Raw genomic sequence first — 21,408 nt, 5'->3', positions numbered from 1 at the left:
TTCATTTAATTCTGGGGGCCCCCTTTTTTTTTTGTCCTTTTTTTTTTTTTTTTTTTTTACAACCAAGGCAAACAAACTAACTGAACTAGCAGGTCAGTTTCTGTCTTGCTAGTCTGCTAGTTTGATATTGCTTTGTTCTAGCAGATGCAGACAGCACAGAGCATCACCCAGTGCTGAGTTGCAGGTTCATCATTCTGTATTATGACACTGTAGACTAGCACACTGGGCTGTGGCACTCTCTGGTTGCTCTATTTCTGTCCGGAGGAACTCTCTTAAAGTGGTAACTCACTGCCATAAGTTTTTCTTTTTCTACTTCACAGCGGGCCTCTGTCCCAGATTTATTTTCTTTGGGCCGTTCCTACATTGATTCTCCGTTGATGTATATATTTCTGTGACTGCTCTTCATTTCCAGGGCGTGGGCCATGTGCTAAACCATGAAGAAAAACTTCCTTATATTAAAAGAGCATATCTCTGAGTAACATCAATCTTAGTGGGAAAATCTGGAAGTCTGTGGTAACACGTATTCATTGTGGGTCATAGCATGTCATACAGACACTTCCATGTAAATATTGCACATATCTATCTATCTATCTATCTATCTATCTATCTATCTATCTGTCTGTCTGTCTGTCTCTCTCTCTCTCTCTCTCTCTCTCTCTCTCTCTCTCTCTCTCTCTCTCTCTCTCTCTCTCTCTCTCTCTCTCTCTCTCTCTCTCTCTCTCTCTCTCTCTCTCTCTCTCTCTCTCTCTCTCTCTCTCTCTCTCTCTCTCTCTCTCTCTCTCTCTCTCTCTCTCTCTCTCTCTCTCTCTCTCTCTCTCTCTCTCTCTCTCTCTCTCTCTCTCTCTCTCTCTCTCTCTCTCTCTCTCTCTCTCTCTCTCTCTCTCTCTCTCTCTCTCTCTCTCTCTCTCTCTCTCTCTCTCTCTCTCTCTCTCTCTCTCTCTCTCTCTCTCTCTCTCTCTCTCTCTCTCTCTCTCTCTCTCTCTCTCTCTCTCTCTCTCTCTCTCTCTCTCTCTCTCTCTCTCTCTCTCTCTCTCTCTCTCTCTCTCTCTCTCTCTCTCTCTCTCTCTCTCTCTCTCTCTCTCTCTCTCTCTCTCTCTCTCTCTCTCTCTCTCTCTCTCTCTCTCTCTCTCTCTCTCTCTCTCTCTCTCTCTCTCTCTCTCTCTCTCTCTCTCTCTCTCTCTCTCTCTCTCTCTCTCTCTCTCTCTCTCTCTCTCTCTCTCTCTCTCTCTCTCTCTCTCTCTCTCTCTCTCTCTCTCTCTCTCTCTCTCTCTCTAGCTAGCTAGCTATCTCTGTCTGTCCCATTTCACAAATAAATGCAAATACATAAAAGTTTGGATATGGATGGATACTTCATGTTTCATTGCTAATATGTATCCTGGATGTTCAATAAAGGGAGATTTTAAACTTAAATGTCTTGGAAAAAAATATAACAATAACTGTGTTAACTATAGTAATTTGGTGGGATTACTGGCCCACACACTCACTCTGTCTAACTCTCTCTCTCTCTTCTCTTCACCCAAAAAGAAAGAGAAAAACAGTGGGAGGGAAAGACAACTGAAGTGGGAATGTCTGAAATACACACCCCCCCCCCTTTTTGCAAGCTGCCCTGTGTTTTGAATTGCAGGTACTGTTCAGTGCTGTGCGACCGCTGGCCGCCAAGGACCTAACAGACAGTCATTCAAAACAATGCTCAAACTATAAATCTGTTTGCCATCACAAACCTTGAAAAGAAGAAATTGTCTACAAATACATCTCACACATCAGGTAAGATGCTTTGATGCTCTTATTTATCTTTCTGAGTTTTGTGCACATGATGGGTTTCCATGGTAACATCTGTTTCCGTCACGACCGATTCAGTTCTTTGAAAAGCTTACAAAGCTCATTTCAGCTCATTAAAAAAAAGTCCCCTTCTTAAGTTAGTTTTAAAATCCTTGAGAAATGTTGTTCTAGTGTTGTGCGCCACTCAGTCATCCACGTCACCTCTGTAATCTTGACAACATTCAGTAATGTAGTCTTTAATTATTATTAATTATATGAGGTGTAAATCAACTTTGCTTGACCATTTGGCATCATTTGGATATTATACATCTTTAAAGAAAAATCTAGATATCAAAGAAAAAAAAAGACCCATCTACATCAAGCTCATAAGTAGACAAGCGGGTGCAAACTGTTTTAGATCGAGGCAAAGCTGAAAAATCGTTTCATGCATTAGTACTCTTATTGTAATATTAGTATAATTGTTCTGACAGTGGTAAAATCAGGCTGTGCATATCATCACTTTGTGTGCTTTTACATGAGGTCTGTCAGTTTATTACATAACATTATTGTCATATTTTAAGAGGATATGATTTAGTTACATTCAGTGCCTTTATTTCGGTGCATGAATCAGGGTGGCTCTCCAAAAACAATCTGTTAAACTTGCCAGTAATGTGGTTCTTCTACCATTCTGTGGTAAAGGGTGTGGGAGTGAATTTAAAGGGAGAGAAAGAGCTCAGAGGCAGTTTAAAACCACACACACAACACGTGGCACACAAAAAAAGAACTAGTTACTGCAGATCTGGATGGTCACAGAATCTAATAAATGTGGATCAGTGGGTCTGCACATAAATGATCTATTTTAGTATTTAGTATCATCTATTTGATCTATTTTAGTAGCATTTGTACAATTATAGTATTTATTCATATTTTGAATTGGCTTTTAATATTATATTTTCCGTTTTCATCTAGTTTTAGCAATTTGATGCACAGTTTTCATTTTTATTATTTTAAATCTTAAGAATTACATTTATTTTATATCAGCTTAATCTTATTTTATTTCAGTTAGTTGTCAAGGCAACATTTCTATTTTTTATATTTATGTTTTATTTCAGATTAATTTAAATTACTGAAAATATTTTAATAGTTTTAATTTTTAGCTATATACTAGATCTATACTGAACTGCATGGACAATAACAACACTGGATCTAAATAGTCTTAAATGAGGAATCTCATGTGGAAAAAAATCACACATTAATATCTCAATTGTTTCTCAAAGACAACAGTGAGATGAAAATGAGAACAAATGGAGATTTGCTTGCTTTTCAAAAATACACTAAAAATGTTCATGTCTCTTCTCAAAAAATTTGCAGAATTTAGCAAACTGTACTTAGATTGACCAAAATGCCAAAGTCTGAAATACCAAATTTGAACTTTGATATTTTTCACTAAATGATCTGAGCTATGTAATCCACATAGTTTATAGCTTTATACTCTTATTGTATGTCAACAATTTTCTCATTTGTTTCCATTTTTATACCTCCTAAAGAATTTTAGACTAAACATCTGAGACTGTTGATACTTAAAATGAAACACAATCCCCTAAGCTATGAAAGAGCCATTAAATTTTCCTCTAGGATGGAATCATGGAACTGCTTTTAGTTATTATTAGTGAGTCAAGTCACATCTATAATTTATTTACATTAATTATGTACATTTGTCACATGTTTCTTCTGCAGAAGAAAATGATCAAATGCACCAAAAGGGCAATAATGGCTAGATATTTTTTGCACTCTGTCTTCATCTCCTACTGACGTTGCATCAGTGTGGTTTCAGCTGGACAAAGGACACAAAAATACATTTAGATGATGTTACACCCGTTCTGGGAGCAAAAAAAAAACTGACTGTAAATATAGCATGAAGACAGGTTACAAAAATACACATTTGCACACGTTGATGCATCTGACCCAAACAAGTCTTTCCCTGTCTCAGGTTTTATTTCTAGTTACAATAAGATATTTTCCCTATTGTCGATGTGGAGAGCAGATTGGTTCATTGTGACTGTCAGTGAGGCGGTTGCATATTCAAAGCTTAATGAGACCACAGAATAATGGATTTTTACCAGAATTAGCTTTTGGATGCAAAGTAGCATTTGTGTTTTTTGTAAAAGCCTGGAAAGCGATTGTACTGCCAAAAATTTGCAGAATTTAGCAAACTGTACTTAGATTGACCAAAATGCCAAAGTCTGAAATACCAAATTTGAACTTTGATATTTTTCACTAAATGATCTGAGCTATGTAATCCACATAGTTTATAGCTTTATACTCTTATTGTATGTCAACAATTTTCTCATTTGTTTCCATTTTTATACCTCCTAAAGAATTTTAGACTAAACATCTGAGACTGTTGATACTTAAAATGAAACACAATCCCCTAAGCTATGAAAGAGCCATTAAATTTTCCTCTAGGATGGAATCATGGAACTGCTTTTAGTTATTATTAGTGAGTCAAGTCACATCTATAATTTATTTACATTAATTATGTACATTTGTCACATGTTTCTTCTGCAGAAGAAAATGATCAAATGCACCAAAAGGGCAATAATGGCTAGATATTTTTTGCACTCTGTCTTCATCTCCTACTGACGTTGCATCAGTGTGGTTTCAGCTGGACAAAGGACACAAAAATACATTTAGATGATGTTACACCCGTTCTGGGAGCAAAAAAAAACCTGACTGTAAATATAGCATGAAGACAGGTTACAAAAATACACATTTGCACACGTTGATGCATCTGACCCAAACAAGTCTTTCCCTGTCTCAGGTTTTATTTCTAGTTACAATAAGATATTTTCCCTATTGTCGATGTGGAGAGCAGATTGGTTTATTGTGACTGTCAGTGAGGCGGTTGCATATTCAAAGCTTAATGAGACCACAGAATAATGGATTTTTACCAGAATTAGCTTTTGGATGCAAAGTAGCATTTGTGTTTTTTGTAAAAGCCTGGAAAGCGATTGTACTGCCATATTTTGAAGGCTTACTTTCTCTGTGTTTCTCTCTTTTTCACAGATTAAAAACATAGCAGCCATGTTGTCGGTCTATGTGGCTTTTCTGTTTCTCTGCACTGCCCACCTGCCACTTGACTCCTCCGCCCTTCCCTTTGAGCAGAAAGGATTCTGGGACTTTGGCAAGGACATTGATGTGAAAGAGCTGATGATGATGATGAAGGACCAAGAAGAAGGGTCAGCTGTGGATCCATACCAGCCGGAACATCCTACATGTCCATTTGGCTGTCGGTGCGACCTCAGAGTCGTACAGTGCTCGGATTTAGGTGGGCTTAAGATGATATGTGTTTGCAAAAGTGTCTTGGTATAGACAGACAATATAATAACTATTTAGTCTAAGAGGTTTGGCTTCTAGACCCAAATTTTATATTGGACAACACAGTGCCAAAATTGTTTACTGCACAAATGTAAAAAATGTCCTTAAAACCAAATTTTGAAAAATATAATTAGCATGAACTGCATAGCCCTAAAAATATGAAAATAATATTAATATGGCATGCACAGGATGAATATAAAAACTGAAAATACTATTGGCTGTCTGAAAGCTTTTTTGTTTTGTTTTGGTGAACTAAATATAGTATAACAATTTATTTATTTTATTTGATAACTATTTATTTTTATTTAATTTTTATTATTTCTTACAATTTTTTATTACCAGAACAAACTTGTGACCCATTTTTGGGCTGCAACTCACCATTTGGTAACCACTGGTGTAAAGAGTGAAGTTACACTGGTTTGTGATTAGGATGGTTTGAGTTACAGGATATCCCCTTTATATCACCCATCTTATCCCAAAATTACTAGTCTGTGACATCAAGCAAAGATGAAAGACCTATCTTATAATTTTTTTCCCATGAGATTTTTAAAATGTGATATGAATGAATGTGGTATGAAACACAATGATTTGAATATGAGTTATGAGGTATATATATATAAAACTAGATCAAATATAAATCAAAGTTGTGGCTGAAAGTATAGGGAAAGTGAGCAGGAAATGTTGGCTGAAAGCTAAACAGAAATGTCAGGTTTTAACATCCACATCAAAGGCCTGAATGAGATCAGGATCAAATTTAGCTTGAGAACGGATACCAATTCAGACACACCGCTAATCTGGCCCATCCACATCAGACAGCACATGTGGTGTGTGGTCAGTCACCTGAGAAGACAGACATTCTGGTTATTCTACTCGGTACAGCAAACGTGCCATAAACTATGATGTCGGTCACCAGGAATGATGAACTTCAAAGCAAACGGACAATTTCTGTAGATGCCAGGTACCACCCAAGCACAGCTGCCCTCTTTCCTATCTCTCTTTTATGAAGTTCATAAAATCCTAAACTATTCTCCTCTTTTTTCTCTCTTTCCACGTTGTAATGTGCTACGTGGAGCCATGGTCATCTGGCTCCATCTTAATTATATGGGAAGCTTAGAGGGGAATGCTAGCACACAACAACAGAGCAAAGCAAACACAGAGTCTCGAAGCCCAGAGAATTACCAAACATTTCCGAAATTATAGCCCGCTGAAAAGTTTACATGTGAACTCAAAGACTCGGATGGTAAACCCTGAAGAAACTGTTTCTTAAATGAACTGCCTTCCTACTGTCTAAAGTCATCATAACTCTATAAACCAAGTGGCATCTGAGGTGGCTGGTGGGGGGGGTCGACGAATATAGCGTCTATTATTATGGCTCTATGAAATACTTGATTTTGATTGGCCAGTTCTGGCAAGCAGCAGATAGATATTTCCTCATATATGCTATCATCCATCCATGGCAATGCTGTATAGGCTGCCATTTATAGCTTTTAAATTAAGCATGTGCCTGTATGCCATTTTACTTTCATAATGTGACATAATGTGAATTTTTAACAAGAAAATAATTAGGGGAGGACGTTTTCATTTTATTCATCAGCAATTCATTGGATTATGAAATGTGGGCGTTGCATACCAGAAGGGAGACAGGTGCTGGAGGAGCGAGGCAGAAAAATAAGAGGGTTTGGTGATGTCTGCTGAAAAGGAAAAATTATGAAGACAAACTTTTATTTCTTTGGAATTACACGCACCAATAAATCACACAATACAAGACCATAAAGTGTATTAAAGTAAATTGAGTCATTTTGATTTCATGTTGAGTTTCCATTACCGTGAAAAAATTGAATTACCATTGAAGCCTAAACAACATTTGATCCACAATATTGATTTTTTTTTCATATCTCATTTCTAGCAACGTATCTGTTCTTGTTTGTTTATGCATTATTCCCCAACAGGTTTAGGTTACGTGCCATATGATATTCCTAAAGACACACTGCTGTTGGACCTGCAGAGCAACAGGATCACAGAGATCAGGGAGGGAGATTTTAAAGGAATGACCAATCTCTATGTGAGACCTAACATATCTTCATTTCATAATTTGCATCATAATCACATTTGCTTTCTTTTTGTGAATTCATTTAGAAATGCAATATTGTGCTTAATGTTAATTAAAGTTCCTCATTGTCCGTGTCCTGTTTCAGGCCCTGGTGTTAAGATATAACCAGATCGCCAAAGTTCATCCCAAGGCATTCCTCCCTTTGAAGCGTTTGCAGAAGTTATACATCTCGCACAACCTTCTGACTTCCATCCCCAAAAACCTGCCTCCATCCCTTGTGGAGCTGCGTATCCATGACAATCATATCAAGAAGGTGCAGGCATATAGCTTCTCGGGCCTCCACAACATGCATGTCATTGGTAAGACTGTGTGTGTGTTTGTCTGTGTGTTTGATTAATGATGTCCAACAGACCGTAGTCAGGTTAGATGCCATATTGAATTTAACGCAGATGAGGGATCACAATGATTTCAAAACTGTTTTACGGTGTTTTTGTCTACCGAAAGTGTTTTTTTTTTTGTCAGCTGAACATTAGTACAATCCATTGAACACAATATGTGCTTCTATCCCTCACAGCCTCATTTCCATTCCTGTCACAAATTAAATACGGCATTAGCCTGACTAAGGTCTGTGGTTGTCCTGTAAAGTTGCTTCTCTTCACTGATAAAATACGCTATATAAATAAAAACTAAAGACTTGATCTGTGCCTCAAACACTGGTTTATATTGCAGAAATGGGTCGTAATCCACTCCAGAACAGTGGTTTCGAACCTGGAGCATTTATGGGCCTTAAACTTAACTACTTGCGCATTTCTGAAGCCAAACTCACCGGAATTCCCAAAGGTAATGAGAATGATGGTTAAAACTGAATATAAATTTAATTCATTGACTTAACTTACTGCCATTCTCTTTGGCATTTTTTCATAATTTTAATTAGTAAATGGGTTCATAAGAATCCTGTATTGTATATACAGAATAGTGGTGTACTTGTTTTACAGAATACAAAATTATTTTCTACATGGAATGTGTCCCATTCTTTTTCTAAACACGATGCAACTTATTCTGTTCCATATGGAATGTGTCTCATTCTTATCAGACCTTCCCAGTAGTCTTCATGAGCTTCATTTGGACAATAATCACATTCAGGCCATTGAGTTGGTGGATCTCAGCCAGTACACCCAGCTGCAGAGGTAAACCCTACACATTCCTACTTATTTGGTGTTATTAATACATGTAAACAGTTTGCATTTGTTTCCACTGTTACTTAAAATGAAACATTTCCCTTCAGTTGAACTTTTTACATGGACTTTTATGACATAAAATTAGCTTTGGGTGTCCTCTAGTGGCTGAACCCCCTCTCTTTCTGTGTTTAGGTTGGGACTTGGCAGTAACCAGATTCGCCACATTGAGCACGGTGCTTTATCTTACCTCACCGACCTGAGAGAGCTGCACCTTGACAACAACCGTCTGTCCAGTGTGCCCAGTGGACTGCCTCATTTGAAGTATCTGCAGGTGTGTTTGTGTACATGATTCTACTGATTCTAGTTAATTTATACTATATAAACTAAACCACACTCTCCTTACAGGTTGTCTACCTCCATTCAAACAACATCACTAATGTTGGAGTGGATGACTTCTGCCCTACGGGTTTTGGGATGAAGAGGGTGTTCTACAATGGCATCAGTCTCTATGACAACCCAATCAGGTATTGGGAGGTGCAGCCCGCTACATTCCGCTGTGTCAGTGACCAAATGGCTGTACACTTTGGCAACCACAAGAAATAAAAGATGCACAAAACCAATCCAGGAGGAGAACAAGAGGAAAACGGCCACGATTTGTGTAAATGAAGATATCTGAGTGAAGAAGATGAATAAACATTTTCATGGAGGCATAATTCGGAAGAAACGTGGACTCCATTTAAACCGAAGTCAAACCAGTCTATTTAAAACTGAATACTGATGTGTGTAATTCCCTGCCTAACTTTAATGAATATATAGGCTACTCCACAAAAATGCCTTTCTGTTTAATTTAGTTGACATGCAGCATTGATGATTCCTTAATTAACTCTCCGAGATGTCTATCAACAGCTTAATTTGCTTAGTTTTCATGGGTTGCATCTTTAAATAATGAGATAAAGTCACAATTTGTCACTCTGGACAGCTGATTGTCATGCATTCATCATGGTAATACTGTAATAAAGTGGATTGTGTTGTGGATGTTTATCATGCCATCACAAGACATCCAACTTTAAAGGTGACACACGCTTATTTATTTCTAACTTTAAGTCAAGATCCTAAGTGCATTCAGTGGAATTAAAAAAAGTAACTAATTAAGGTACTTAGTTACTTTTTATGGAAAGTAATGCGTTATGTTACTTTTGCATTACTTTAAAATCTGGACAGGGCTTGCTTGTTTGTTTTTAAAATAAAAAAGTTATATTTTTGGCAAATATAAAAGCCTTTTCACACCAAAAGTGAAATGAATAAGCCTCAGGCTGAAGGGAAAGTAAATTTACGTCCGTACAGTAGAATGCAGAAGAAGAAATTTCAACACAGAAATTTTATTCATTTTTTTTTGTGAGTGAGCTGAATTAATGCATATTCATATTTTAGATCTACAGTAACATCTTCTGATTTCTCTCAACATGGGGACAGAAGAGCTGTCAATCAATAAATTGGAAAAAAAAGTAACTCAGATATTCTAAATTAAAAAGTAATGCGTTACTTTACTAGTTACTTGAAAAAAGTAATCTGATTACGTAACTCGCGAAAAAGTAGCGAATTACGTTACTTAGTTACTTTTTATGGAAAGTAATGCGTTACGTTACTTTTTGCATTACTTTAAAATCTGGACAGGGCTTGCTTGTTTGTTTTTAAAATAAAAAAGTTATATTTTTGGCAAATATAAAAGCCTTTTCACACCAAAAGTGAAATGAATAAGCCTCAGGCTGAAGGGAAAGTAAATTTACGTCCGTACAGTAGAATGCAGAAGAAGAAATTTCAACACAGAAATTTTATTCATTTTTTTTTGTGAGTGAGCTGAATTAATGCATATTCATATTTTAGATCTACAGTAACATCTTCTGATTTCTCTCAACATGGGGACAGAAGAGCTGTCAATCAATAAATTGGAAAAAAAAGTAACTCAGATATTCTAAATTAAAAAGTAATGCGTTACTTTACTAGTTACTTGAAAAAAGTAATCTGATTACGTAACTCGCGTTACTTGTAATGCGTTACCCCCAACACTGCTAGTAATTCGATTAAAATACATTTTAAAATACTCGTAATCAGACAGTTATTTTTTTATTGATTACATGAAAACATATTGTTCACATAATAGCAATAAATTATTCATAATTTATTGATTCTCCCTAATTCCTTTTTTCATATAAATTCACAAAAATTCCTTTCTAAAATAGCCTACCACTATAGGCCTACATTCAGAACGTTTTACAGTTGTGTGGACATTCACACAAAGACCAGTCACTACACAGACAAATGAGAGAGGCCACACAGCATTTGGCCACTGGATTTACAAAAATCATTTTAATTTTAAGAAGTGTTTTCTCAACATTTCAACTTTGCATCAACTACTGATGAACACATTCATTTTTGTTTGAATTATCACTCAGTAGGTTATTTAACCATGTATTACTATGTCTATGGAAGGCTCTTTTCTTTCAAACACATTTAAATGCACAAATTCACATTATTTCTTATTTACATGTAATGCAGGGATTCCCAAACTTTTTTTGTTAGCAGAATCTCTTTCACCTATTATATTTATTTGAAGACCGCCTGAGATTTTAAGGTAATAAGATAGTACTTAAGTATTTGCATGTTCACAGTTCTGTGATGTTGGTTAATGGTTACATTACATGCAGGTGAACAAATTATTGAATTTTATTTTGATTGTTGTTATTTTAAAATGATTTCTTTTAATTTTACATTTGTATGATTTAATTATTAGCTTTTCATTAAACTCGCGAACACCCTGCAGTTTCTTCACAAGCCGCAGTTTGGGAAACCTTGATGTAATGTAATGCTTAGTGCACTTCATTAATAACAATAATAACAAGAAATGTGATACATTTTCTTTTTCTTTGCATTTTTATATCAATATGGTACAATATTATCCTATTTAAGTCAATTTGATAAACGAGTTAGGCCAAAAGTAATCTAAAAGTAATCAAAAAGTAGTCTGATTATATTACCTAAAATGTGTAATGTAATGAATTACTTTACTAACTACATTTTTTGTCATTTAATTTGCAATCAGTAACAGATTACAATTTTCAAGTAATCTAACCTATATATAAGGAATAATTGTATGTGTGTATGTATGTATGCATGTGTCTCACAAACTGCCTTATATTAAATGTGCTTTTTCCAGATGAAACTCAAGTGATGAGTACGTTTTGAAGTTGTCTGCAGACTATCTTCCCTGTTTGTGGTGACCTTTTGCTTGGAGAAACTAAGATACGGCGTCAGCCCCTGTCTGAAATTAACGTACCAAAAGGAGCTTGCAGTTTAACGAAAGATCATTATCATTATGTGTTCTGTACATTTGAGTTATTCTGACATGATGCTCCACGGGAGAGGGTGCTTCACACTGAAGACCAGCTAAGCAGGGTCTTTTTGAGCAAAAATGTAGTCAAAATTTACATAGAATGTTTAGTATGTTTGGGGGAAGTCGTGGCCTAATGGTTAGAGACTCGGACTCATAACCCAAAGGTTGTGGGTTTGAGTCTCGTACCGGCAGGGATTGTAGGTGGGGGGAGTGAATGTACAGCACTCTCTCCCACCTTCAATACCACGACTGAGGTGCCCTTGAGCAAGGCACCGAACCCCCAACTGCTCCCCGGGCGCCGCAGCATAAATGGCTGCCCACCTGCTCCGGGTGTGTGTTCACGGCTTGTGTGTGTTCACTGCTGTGTGTGTGCACTTTGGATGGGTAAATGCAGAGCACTAATTCTGAGTATGGGTCACCATACTTGGCCACATGTCACTTCACTTAGTAAAGGTGTGCACATGTTTCTGACTGTCCTTTTCACATTTCTAACTAATCTGGCAGATACCATTACTAACCACAGTTTATATAGTTACAAAGACACCATGAAATTGCTTGACAAGTGCAGATTTCTTTCCTGTGCTGATCCATTGTCTATTACAACAGAAAGTCTGGGAAATATCTAAGGACTCGTGCCTTTTTAAATAGCCAACACCCAGCAAACACAGAACTTTCCCCTAATGTTAGCATATGGTTCCCGTTTAATTATTTTAAATTAGCATTGATCAAAGAACGTTCTCTGTAGCTCATTTCTTGTGACCAAAAACATGTGATTTGCTACTTATTAGTTAGCTGCAGGTGAATGAATAATAGGCTATAAGTTTTAATAAGTATATCTGCTAAAAGTGAATTTCCTGTGTAGAAAAAAAAGCCATTTTGATTTTTATTGAATTCAAATCAGCTACAACTGCAAAGAAAGAAATTAAACAGAATTATCAAGATTTCTCACAGGGTTTAAGATGAACCCATTTTATTGTTTAGGTTTTTACATTAGTAACAATGACACTGTGGTTACCATGGTGATTTTTCATAGGCAAAGTGTTGTGTTTTTCATCATATATTTTTTATATATATATATATATATATATATATATATTCTATACAAAGACCCATTCTCTTTTCTTGTACATTTATTCGTAACCGCCTAAAAAAGCCTATTTACACATCACAAGAATTTATTGTTTAAGACGAAGCGTTTCCTACATTCCCCGGATGTTGCCCCACGCTTGCTCATGTCCCGGATGTACCTACATTTTAGTAGAGGAACAAAAAATGGGCTCATTATCAAGCTTCACCAAACCGTTTAAATTATCCCCACACACGATTATTGTACATGTATGAGGACCCGACCGCAGTTTTGAGCAGAGTCCACGTCCATAGTCTCCGTGTCTGTAAAGAGATTCATGAAATTGAAGAGGTAAGACAGTTGTGTACATTCAGTGTTGCTACACGCTGTTGACGTTAGCAAGCCAACAGTCAGTTGCTAAGCGAAGTTTATATCAATAACAAATAACGTTTAAGTATCTTTAGGGATATAGAAACATTAGAGGGCATCACAACGAAATATTGACGGCAAAATATATGTTTTCTTAAAAGATCACGGTGTTCTTCAGCCTCTTCTTGTGTATGCTAAGCATCAGGCTAACATCTGTCCAGATAGATTTCAGAAGATTGTTGATGTCTAACTGCTTATTCATCAGTCTTTTCACTGGAGTTTCTAGTCTCAAAACTTGCATATGAAAAGAGCACATGTTAGTGTTTTTAAAGGCATTATATGGAAGTCAAATGATTGATGCATTCAGCTATTTAGATTTTCACACTCTTAAACCTGTTAGAAGTTAATTATTAAGCTAACCAGGTCAGTAACTTCACTGTTCCTCTGCCTTAATATTTTATCCACCGATATTTATTAGGTTTATATATACAAACAGGCTTAAATACAAGTTTTCTATAGTAGTTAAACTCAAATATGTTCTTAAATTGAAGCTGTATATGTAGGTGTGATATCAAATATATAATTCTTATGATTTTAAAAGTAGATGAGTTATCAGAATATCTAATCTGTATGTTATTTGTATTTGTTATATCAGAATGTGTTTGATTTGATATTTAAATGTGATATCTGACTATATGATCTATATTATTTTAAATTTAGATGTGATATCAGAATATAAATAAATGTCTGTTTTTAATATATATGTGTAATGTGTAATATCTTTTCTATGTGGTGTTGATACCAGAATTTATATATGACAAATTGATTGTAGAATATATAATCTTCATGTTTTTATATGTAGATTTGAATTTAGAATATATCATCTATATGGTTTTATATGTCAATGTGATGTGAAAACATGATCTGCATGGTTTTGGATGCTGAATGATTGAGCAATGGCAGCTGACATTAAGTCTAGAAGCACAGTTGAGCAATAGATCTGTTTAAAAAACAGTGTAAAATTAACCCAGGTCATGTGGTAATTTGTCCTAGTCTGATTATCATCTTTATCAATTTATTATTCAATATGTTATATGAATCTATAATACTGTGGTGTTGTTAGTGACCTAGTGATTAATGCTTAATTAATTCTGTCCTCTTCTAGAGTGAAGTTGGAGGTGAGAGTTGCGGGCCAAGTGTGTTGACACAGTTCAGGCTGCCTCACACTGCTGACAGGGCCTTCTGCCATCCCCCTCACCCATCATCTGCCAAGTGAAGAGTGATGACCTCACAGCAGCATGGGAATGCCAACCCTGCCCTTCTATCACCACAGAACTCTTCATCCAGTCAGGGCAGGCAACACATCTCTCGTTCCCCGATAGACTCGTATTCTCGCTCGGGGCTTTCCTCTCCTCGGAGAGGCTGGGTTGCAGCTTCCTTATCCGCAACAGCTCACTGTAACTCCCTTGCGCTCTCTCTAAGCCGATTGGGTCCGGCGTCTTGCAGTAATTCCTCCTCATCTCGGAGACCTGCATCTGGCCGGGTGGAGCCGTGGCCAGAGGAGGCTGTGGACGACGCGTATGGGCTTTACTCTCTTCACCGCATGTTTGATATTGTGGGCGCGCAGCTGACGCACCGTGACGTACGTGTGTTGTCCTTCCTTTTTGTGGACGTTATTGACGAGTACGAGAGAGGAGGGATACGGAGCGGGCGGGATTTCCTGCTTGCGCTGGAGCGTCAGGGGCGATGTGACGAGACAAACTTCCGGCATGTTCTTCAGCTGCTCCGCATCATCACTCGCCATGACCTGCTGCCGTACGTTACGTTACGCAAGAGACAGACAGGTTTGAGATCTTGTCAATTTCACTTTTGACAGATGATTATTGTGTACAGTGAAGCTACAGTTTCATCACTCTGCAATATTTTTTGGCAAGGAGCACATGTAATGTGTTGCTAATTATTTTCCAGTGTGCCCAGATCCAGTGGATAAATATCTGGAGGAGACATCAGTCCGTTATGTTTCTCCCAGAGGAGCAGGAGAGGCCCATCAGGGAACTCCTCACAGAAGAACAGGTGTGTCCTGCATTAGTTGTGATTTAGACCTCTTAATGGTGCTGTAAGCATTTTTGAGTTTGTGTTTTTTACTGAAATATCACATCGGTCACTCTGTAAACTGCAGAAATGTCTATAATTATTTGATAAGCCAATCTGAACTTTTGATGCACTATCAGTAATTTTGTGTTTTTACAGTACAGCACATGTACGGGAAACAGGAAGTTTGGGTTTTGAAATGGGCAAGGTTTTGGATTAAGGGCATGTCTTAATTCAGTGGCTACTGGTGTGTTCAAGTCCTCCTTGAATTGTCGTGGCATTCATATATGTTCAGCTCATAAATACAATCTTTCAGATGTGACTTGAACGCACCATAAGTTTGAAAGAAGTTCCAGAATGACAAAAGGCTTGAATAGACTACACAATGTTTACAATATGAAAAGATTTTAAATCACTAGGTATCATACACTTGCCAACTTTGTAAATGGTTATTACTCCGGATCACACACTACCAGACTTTCAACAAATTTTTAAATCGGGTCAAAATTAGTGGTCGACCGATGCCGATATCTTGGAAAACAGGGTGGCCGATATAAAGCCGATATAATTATATTTATTTGAATTAATATTGAATAAATTTGAAATCATTTGAAAATGGATAAAAAATAAATTTGTAAAATAAACATGCTTATACTTTAGATGACAAAGTATTTTTCACAAATAAATAAATATTTAATAAAACTATAATTAAAAAGGAAGTAAACACTGTAACCAACAGGGCACTCAGTATTCTGGGAAGTTTGTGTGCATTGGGAATCATATTTTTTCAAATAAAGTCAAGGTAACACTCATTTTACATACAGCACACGGTGAAAATGACATGAATATGACAGTGGGCAAATGCATAAAGCGCAGCATAATTTGCAATCACGAATTTAATGTTTAAAGCATTCGATTTGCACGGAGCGAACGTCACGCAGAGAACACGCGATCATGCAGGTCACATGCACACTTCACAAGATCTCACAACTGGATTCGACTAAGTTTGCAAGGTTTGTGAAATTACATTTTCATTAGCCATTCAAAGATTTGTTTAAATTATGTAAATGCGTAGCCTATTTGCTGAATGCTGACGGCAAACGAGAAAGTATTATAATGTTTGCCTTTCTATTACTAATAATATAAAAGTAATCGTTATAATACTTTTTGTATATATTTTAATTCCTTTGTTTAACAGTTCTATCGGATTATTAGACAGACTTCTATCCGTATTAGACATAACTGTTAACGACGACAGCAAACAAGAGGGAGAATGTGAGCACTGTGTGCTCAGGCGCTGCCACTTTCAGCGCTGTCAAAATAAACGTCCCGCCTCAAACGCATCGGCCAAACAGAAAACCTTATCGGCCGATGCCGATATTTGAAAGATACCAAATATCGGCCATGGCTATGTTTGACCACTAGGCAAAATATTAAACATGTTGGATATGCTCGGACTGTATGAAATTGTAGTCTCATCATTAATTGTATGTTTTTCTGTGAAATCTGTCAACTCCAACTGTTGAATTTGGCAACTTGAGGAAAAAGCTACATAGTGTATACCAACCTAATCATGATCAGTGAAAATGCATGTACTACAAGCGAGACAGACATCGTGGTTGTGATTTTAATTTCCTGTTTCTTAGGACCCCAGCCATTGATCTGCTGTCCTCCATCAGGACCCCAGGTGTGCCCACCACGTGCTAAACCTACCCCACCTCCACCAAACAGGAAAAGGAAGAGATCTCACACAACAGCTGACTGCAGAGAAAAACAGACCTGTGGTAAGACAACAAATCTGCTGAAGAACATTAAAAAATAAATAAAAATGCACGCACAAGTTGCTGAAAGAGAAGGTTTAACTCCATGGAATGCAGGGCTCAATGCTAACGATTGTTCAAAGTTTTACTTGCCCTGCCAATATTTTCACTGGCCCTGCCACAAAAAATTAAAATAGTTGCTGTTATCATTGTTTTTGACCCATGCTATCTTTTATTCTAATAAATAAGCTTATATGACACCAACATTTTAGATACCAGTTAAATTTTACAATTCTCAATTCTAGTTTCCACAGCAAAAACTACTAGCCTAACAAATATAAAGTACAAACATTATTAAAGACAAGTGAACAGTCAGTAAATAAGAACAAATTACAAGCAATAGCACAATGGAATATATAGAACAAAGATACAAATTAAATTATGCTTTAGGAAGAACAGCAGACTTCTTCAGAATTCTGAAAAAAACTGGTCCGCGGGTAGAAAACTGAACAGTGTAGAGCCGCTTTATAGTAGCAAATTAAGTTTTGCTTTTGATGAAATGAGACACTGACACTGCTGCTTTTAAGCTATATATTGAATAAAGTGCCATGTAAATACACGTGACGTGACTTCACGGGAGTGCTAATTTGCAGAGCTCATGCAAACATACCCATGTTGCTATGAACAGATTTTTTTTTTTAAATGCTTGCTGTTCTCTCCATTTTTGTTGTTTATTTTATTACTGAGAGGAAAGCGCACAGCACATATTTACATAATCATTTAAACATTGCTTTCATCAGAGTGGGCGGCGTCAGAATGTTCGATAACAGTATACCACTGCTCACGAATTTCGAACTTCGTTTTACCCCTAAACGAAGAATGAAAAATAACTTTGTTTTGAGTATATCGAGGCCTTTATACAAAGGTAAGATGAAAAGAAAACGCCACGTAAACTTTTCACAGACAGTTCCCCTTCAAGATGCATTCATATAAAACCCCACCCCAAATTCTTCCAATATTTTGTGCATCGTGAACAGTGATCTTGCTCTGCCCACTACAGTATTTTCTCCTCTTATTTTCTCCAGCATTTTCTCCTCTTCTCCTCTTTCGTGTTGACGCAGCAGTGGCCCGATGGCCATCGGGCAGTCCTTATTGTCGAGCACTGGAATAGGTCATAAGCAATTTGCCCATAAAAATTATGTTTTATTTACACGCTCATGCAATGATAAAACCCGTTTGGTTCGGGCTTCTTGGTGGCACACCCAGTGACTCTAATAAAACGAACCTTTTGGCAACCTCTTAAAATTGTTGAAAGTTTCTTTAAGCCAGTCAATCATATTAAAACTTATTACCCAGACTGTGCCATTTTTGGGTATGTATCATATTCTCCATGGATGTGCCATTTGAGCATTGAGCACTGACAAGCAATACTCCTGAAATCTGTGTGTCCTTTGTAGATGGATATAAAAGCCACCTTGGGTTTAAAAAATTTTTTTTTAAAACCTGCTTCCTTGTCTCACAGACATACGACTGAGGGTGCGTGCGGAATACTGTCAGCACGAGTCGGCTCTACAAGGAAACGTCTTCTCCAACAAGCAGGAGGCGCTGGAGAGGCAGTTTGAGCGGTTCAACCAGGCCAACACCATCCTCAAATCCCGGGACCTGGGTTCCATCATATGTGACATCAAGTTCTCAGAGTTGACCTACCTGGACGCGTTCTGGCGGGACTACATCAACGGCTCACTTTTGGAAGCCCTGAAGGGCGTTTTCATCACAGACTCTCTGAAGCAGGCAGTGGGCCACGAGGCCATTAAGCTCCTGGTGAACGTGGATGAGGAAGACTACCAAGCTGGCAGGAGGAAGTTGCTGAGAAATCTAGTGGCAGGAGGTGCCAGTGCAGGGACTGGGAGCAGGGAGGGTCCCTTTTCCTAGTGGTGGGATTGACTCGGTAAGTGGAGGAAATTCAGAGAGACCCTGATGAGAGATTGAACACTAATGAAAAGGTATACATGGGGGAAGGGAAAGAAGAGTGAGGAATGTAAGCAGAGAGGAATTGACTCTAAAAAGAAAGAGACCCTGCAAGAGGCTGGAATTTGCATGTGGATGGAAAGAGGTGTTAAAAGTGTTCTGGAAAGTTTTATTTTGAGTATCTCAAGTTGTGGAAATAAAAGATGAAGGGAGAAGTATCGGACAAAGAAGGCATTTAGTTTCTTTTGTCTTTATTCCTGCGTAATTGACACTAATGCTTTTGTTTTTAGGTTTGTGTGAATTAGTTTTTTTTTGTGCTACTTATCAATTTAAGTCTGGTTGCACAACCATTTGCTCTTAGTGAAATACCCTTGGTTAAATTAAATGTTTGCCTCAACGTTTAATTGACTGATTTGCCTTTAAAACATCACATGCTTCAATTCATTATGGAATAATTCCCCTGTCAATGTCGTCTAGCCATCCATGTTTGAGTTTTTCTGGATATAAACTTGCAAAAGCAGAATCTCAGTTTCTATGAAAACTACTTTAAAGAGAACACATTCTCCATTTGTTTCATTACTGAAGTTATTGCACAATTGGTTTCGTTTTAGCAAATTCACAAGGGGACGTAGACCAACATCTGAAGATTATGAAAACATGGAGAATTGGTTTTCAGAATGGTTTATGATGCGTTGCTGCAGCTTGTGTTTTGATGCATGTCCCTGTAATTTTTTTTTCTTTTAGTTATGGAAAAAACCTAATAACGTTGGCAAATGTTCACTCTTGTTTGAATTCGCAACTTAATCTGTGCTCTTTGTCCAGAATATTCCAAAAAGTTTAAGATATTTGGGCTCTATAGGCCTATTAATATCCATGTTTGGAGCAACTTAGCTCTGCAATTAATCTTCATTGTTTTTTATTGGTTGAATTTCTGGGCAGAGCATTAGTTGCATCACTAATGGTATAATACAGAGATATGCCTTTGTAAAGTTGAAATGCATGTGACGGCAGTATTTAATTGAATTGGCTACTTTTGTTCAGTTCACCAAAAAAATTTATTTGGTAGTTCTGAGAGTTCTAGTAAAAAAGATTTGTACTGTACTGTTATCACTAGTTTAAAATGTAATCTCACTTGGAACAAGGCAGTACACATAACAGAAGCTGAACTTTTTTCTTGACTCATGATTTTGGGGTGCTCCTTAATAGCAGATTTTAATGTGCTATATATTTATAATTTGAATTCAAGCAAATGTGTCCTGAGAAACGGCCTCTGCCAGGGTTTATATGTTGAAATAATCTGCTGTAACGTCTGTCTAACAAGTCTGGAAAGATGACAAAATGTGCCGACCTGTGTTTTAACATGACTGAAGTGAAAGAAAAATGCCTGAGCAACATGCAATCGCAGGAAGATGTATAATTTGACTGACTTGATGTTGACTTGATGCTATACTTTTAAAATACCAAAGCTGTTCCCAGACATTCATTCTCTCTTTAATCTCTCTCTCTCTTATTCATTCTCTCCTCCATCTGTTAAGATATAATGAAATATTGAAAGAAAATCGGTGACTTGTGGGGTGAGTGGAACAGACGTTTAGTAAAGTTAGCTGTGGATCAATTACTGCTTATTACAGAAGGAAGAAAAGCATTTTGTAATGTTTTCCTAATGGAACTAAACAAAGTTACAGACTGGTATCTATTATATAGGTTACATGTTCTATTGATTGTGTTCAAGTGTTTGTCTTTATATCTTGCATGTATATGACATTGATCCCCTTAAATATCACACAGTGACAATTGAGCTGTGGTCTGTAGATTTGAGATATCTAGACATTTCTAACCTTTTTTATACTTTGTTTTTCATAGAGAAAGAAATGGAATTGCTACTTTTTGGAGAGGTGAGATGAGTATTCTCAAAGTGACACAGTAGAACAGATGAAGACGGAGCACTTTATTTTTTACTCTCTCTCAAGTGTTTCACCTGTTGTAACCATATATAGTAATACCATTCCAAAATGTAGGAGACGTTCGGCATCATCGGCCATCTGTTGCATTATGACTCTGATTTTTTAATAATTTTATTTTTGTTGACCATGTCAGTGGTTTTGTTAAGTGAAATATTTATGTGCAAAATAGAACGCTGGTTCATTCAATGTCTGTACAAATCAATAAAACAAACAGAAAAAATAGTCTGTTGCAGTTCCTTTTTTATAACAAAAATGTCCTGTTAGCAACACATTAATTGACCAAATGTATTTGTATGAACCTTAAAGCTGATGTGTGTAATTTTATGTATATTGAAATTTCAAGTTAGCCATTCATAGCTTCGTTTTCCCAAAAAGTGCAAACACTGGCTCTGTGGCGTCATCAAAACACTGCTCTGTTTGAATTGCCTGACCTAG

General features: G+C 36.9%; 2 protein-coding genes across 3 annotated transcripts; both read left to right on the top strand.

Moving 5' to 3' along the window:
• The first annotated feature begins 1,616 nt into the window (after positions 1 to 1,616).
• LOC107550196 (biglycan-like) lies at positions 1,617 to 8,969 on the top strand. The gene is made up of 8 exons (XM_016231436.1): positions 1,617 to 1,764; positions 4,825 to 5,086; positions 7,086 to 7,198; positions 7,332 to 7,545; positions 7,916 to 8,026; positions 8,280 to 8,373; positions 8,557 to 8,695; positions 8,770 to 8,969. The coding sequence occupies exons 2-8, from the start codon at positions 4,843 to 4,845 to the stop codon at positions 8,965 to 8,967; spliced, it is 1,113 nt and encodes a 370-aa protein (XP_016086922.1). The 5' UTR covers positions 1,617 to 1,764; positions 4,825 to 4,842; the 3' UTR covers positions 8,968 to 8,969.
• A 4,009-nt stretch (positions 8,970 to 12,978) lies between these two features.
• Positions 12,979 to 21,297, top strand: dedd (death effector domain containing). Of its 2 annotated transcripts, XM_016295836.1 has the most exons (6): positions 12,979 to 13,172; positions 14,356 to 15,034; positions 15,159 to 15,263; positions 16,928 to 17,065; positions 18,564 to 18,989; positions 20,873 to 21,297. In XM_016295836.1, the coding sequence occupies exons 2-5, from the start codon at positions 14,473 to 14,475 to the stop codon at positions 18,971 to 18,973; spliced, it is 1,215 nt and encodes a 404-aa protein (XP_016151322.1). In that variant the 5' UTR covers positions 12,979 to 13,172; positions 14,356 to 14,472; the 3' UTR covers positions 18,974 to 18,989; positions 20,873 to 21,297. The 2 variants fall into 2 exon arrangements, with proteins under 2 accessions (XP_016151322.1, XP_016151315.1); XM_016295829.1 differs by lacking the exon at positions 20,873 to 21,297 and having other exon boundaries at positions 18,564 to 19,241.
• The last annotated feature ends 111 nt before the right edge of the window (positions 21,298 to 21,408 follow it).

Source organism: Sinocyclocheilus grahami, unplaced genomic scaffold, assembly GCF_001515645.1.
Source record: "Sinocyclocheilus grahami isolate Dianchi unplaced genomic scaffold, SAMN03320097.WGS_v1.1 scaffold16.1, whole genome shotgun sequence".
Classification (NCBI taxonomy): Eukaryota; Metazoa; Chordata; class Actinopteri; order Cypriniformes; family Cyprinidae; genus Sinocyclocheilus; species Sinocyclocheilus grahami.
This window is presented reverse-complemented; position numbering and strand designations above follow the sequence as displayed.

Bases quoted from the DNA above. Each gene is read 5' to 3' on its own strand.
- LOC107550196 (XM_016231436.1), top strand. From the start codon at position 4,843: ATGTTGTCGGTCTATGTGGCTTTTCTGTTTCTCTGCACTGCCCACCTG. The intron at 7,199-7,331 runs GTGAGACCTAAC...GTCCTGTTTCAG, and splicing joins AAGGAATGACCAATCTCTAT to GCCCTGGTGTTAAGATATAA. The intron at 8,696-8,769 runs GTGTGTTTGTGT...CTCTCCTTACAG, and splicing joins CTCATTTGAAGTATCTGCAG to GTTGTCTACCTCCATTCAAA.
- dedd (XM_016295836.1), top strand. From the start codon at position 14,473: ATGACCTCACAGCAGCATGGGAATGCCAACCCTGCCCTTCTATCACCA. The intron at 15,035-15,158 runs GTTTGAGATCTT...ATTATTTTCCAG, and splicing joins GTTACGCAAGAGACAGACAG to TGTGCCCAGATCCAGTGGAT. The intron at 17,066-18,563 runs GTAAGACAACAA...CTTGTCTCACAG, and splicing joins CAGAGAAAAACAGACCTGTG to ACATACGACTGAGGGTGCGT.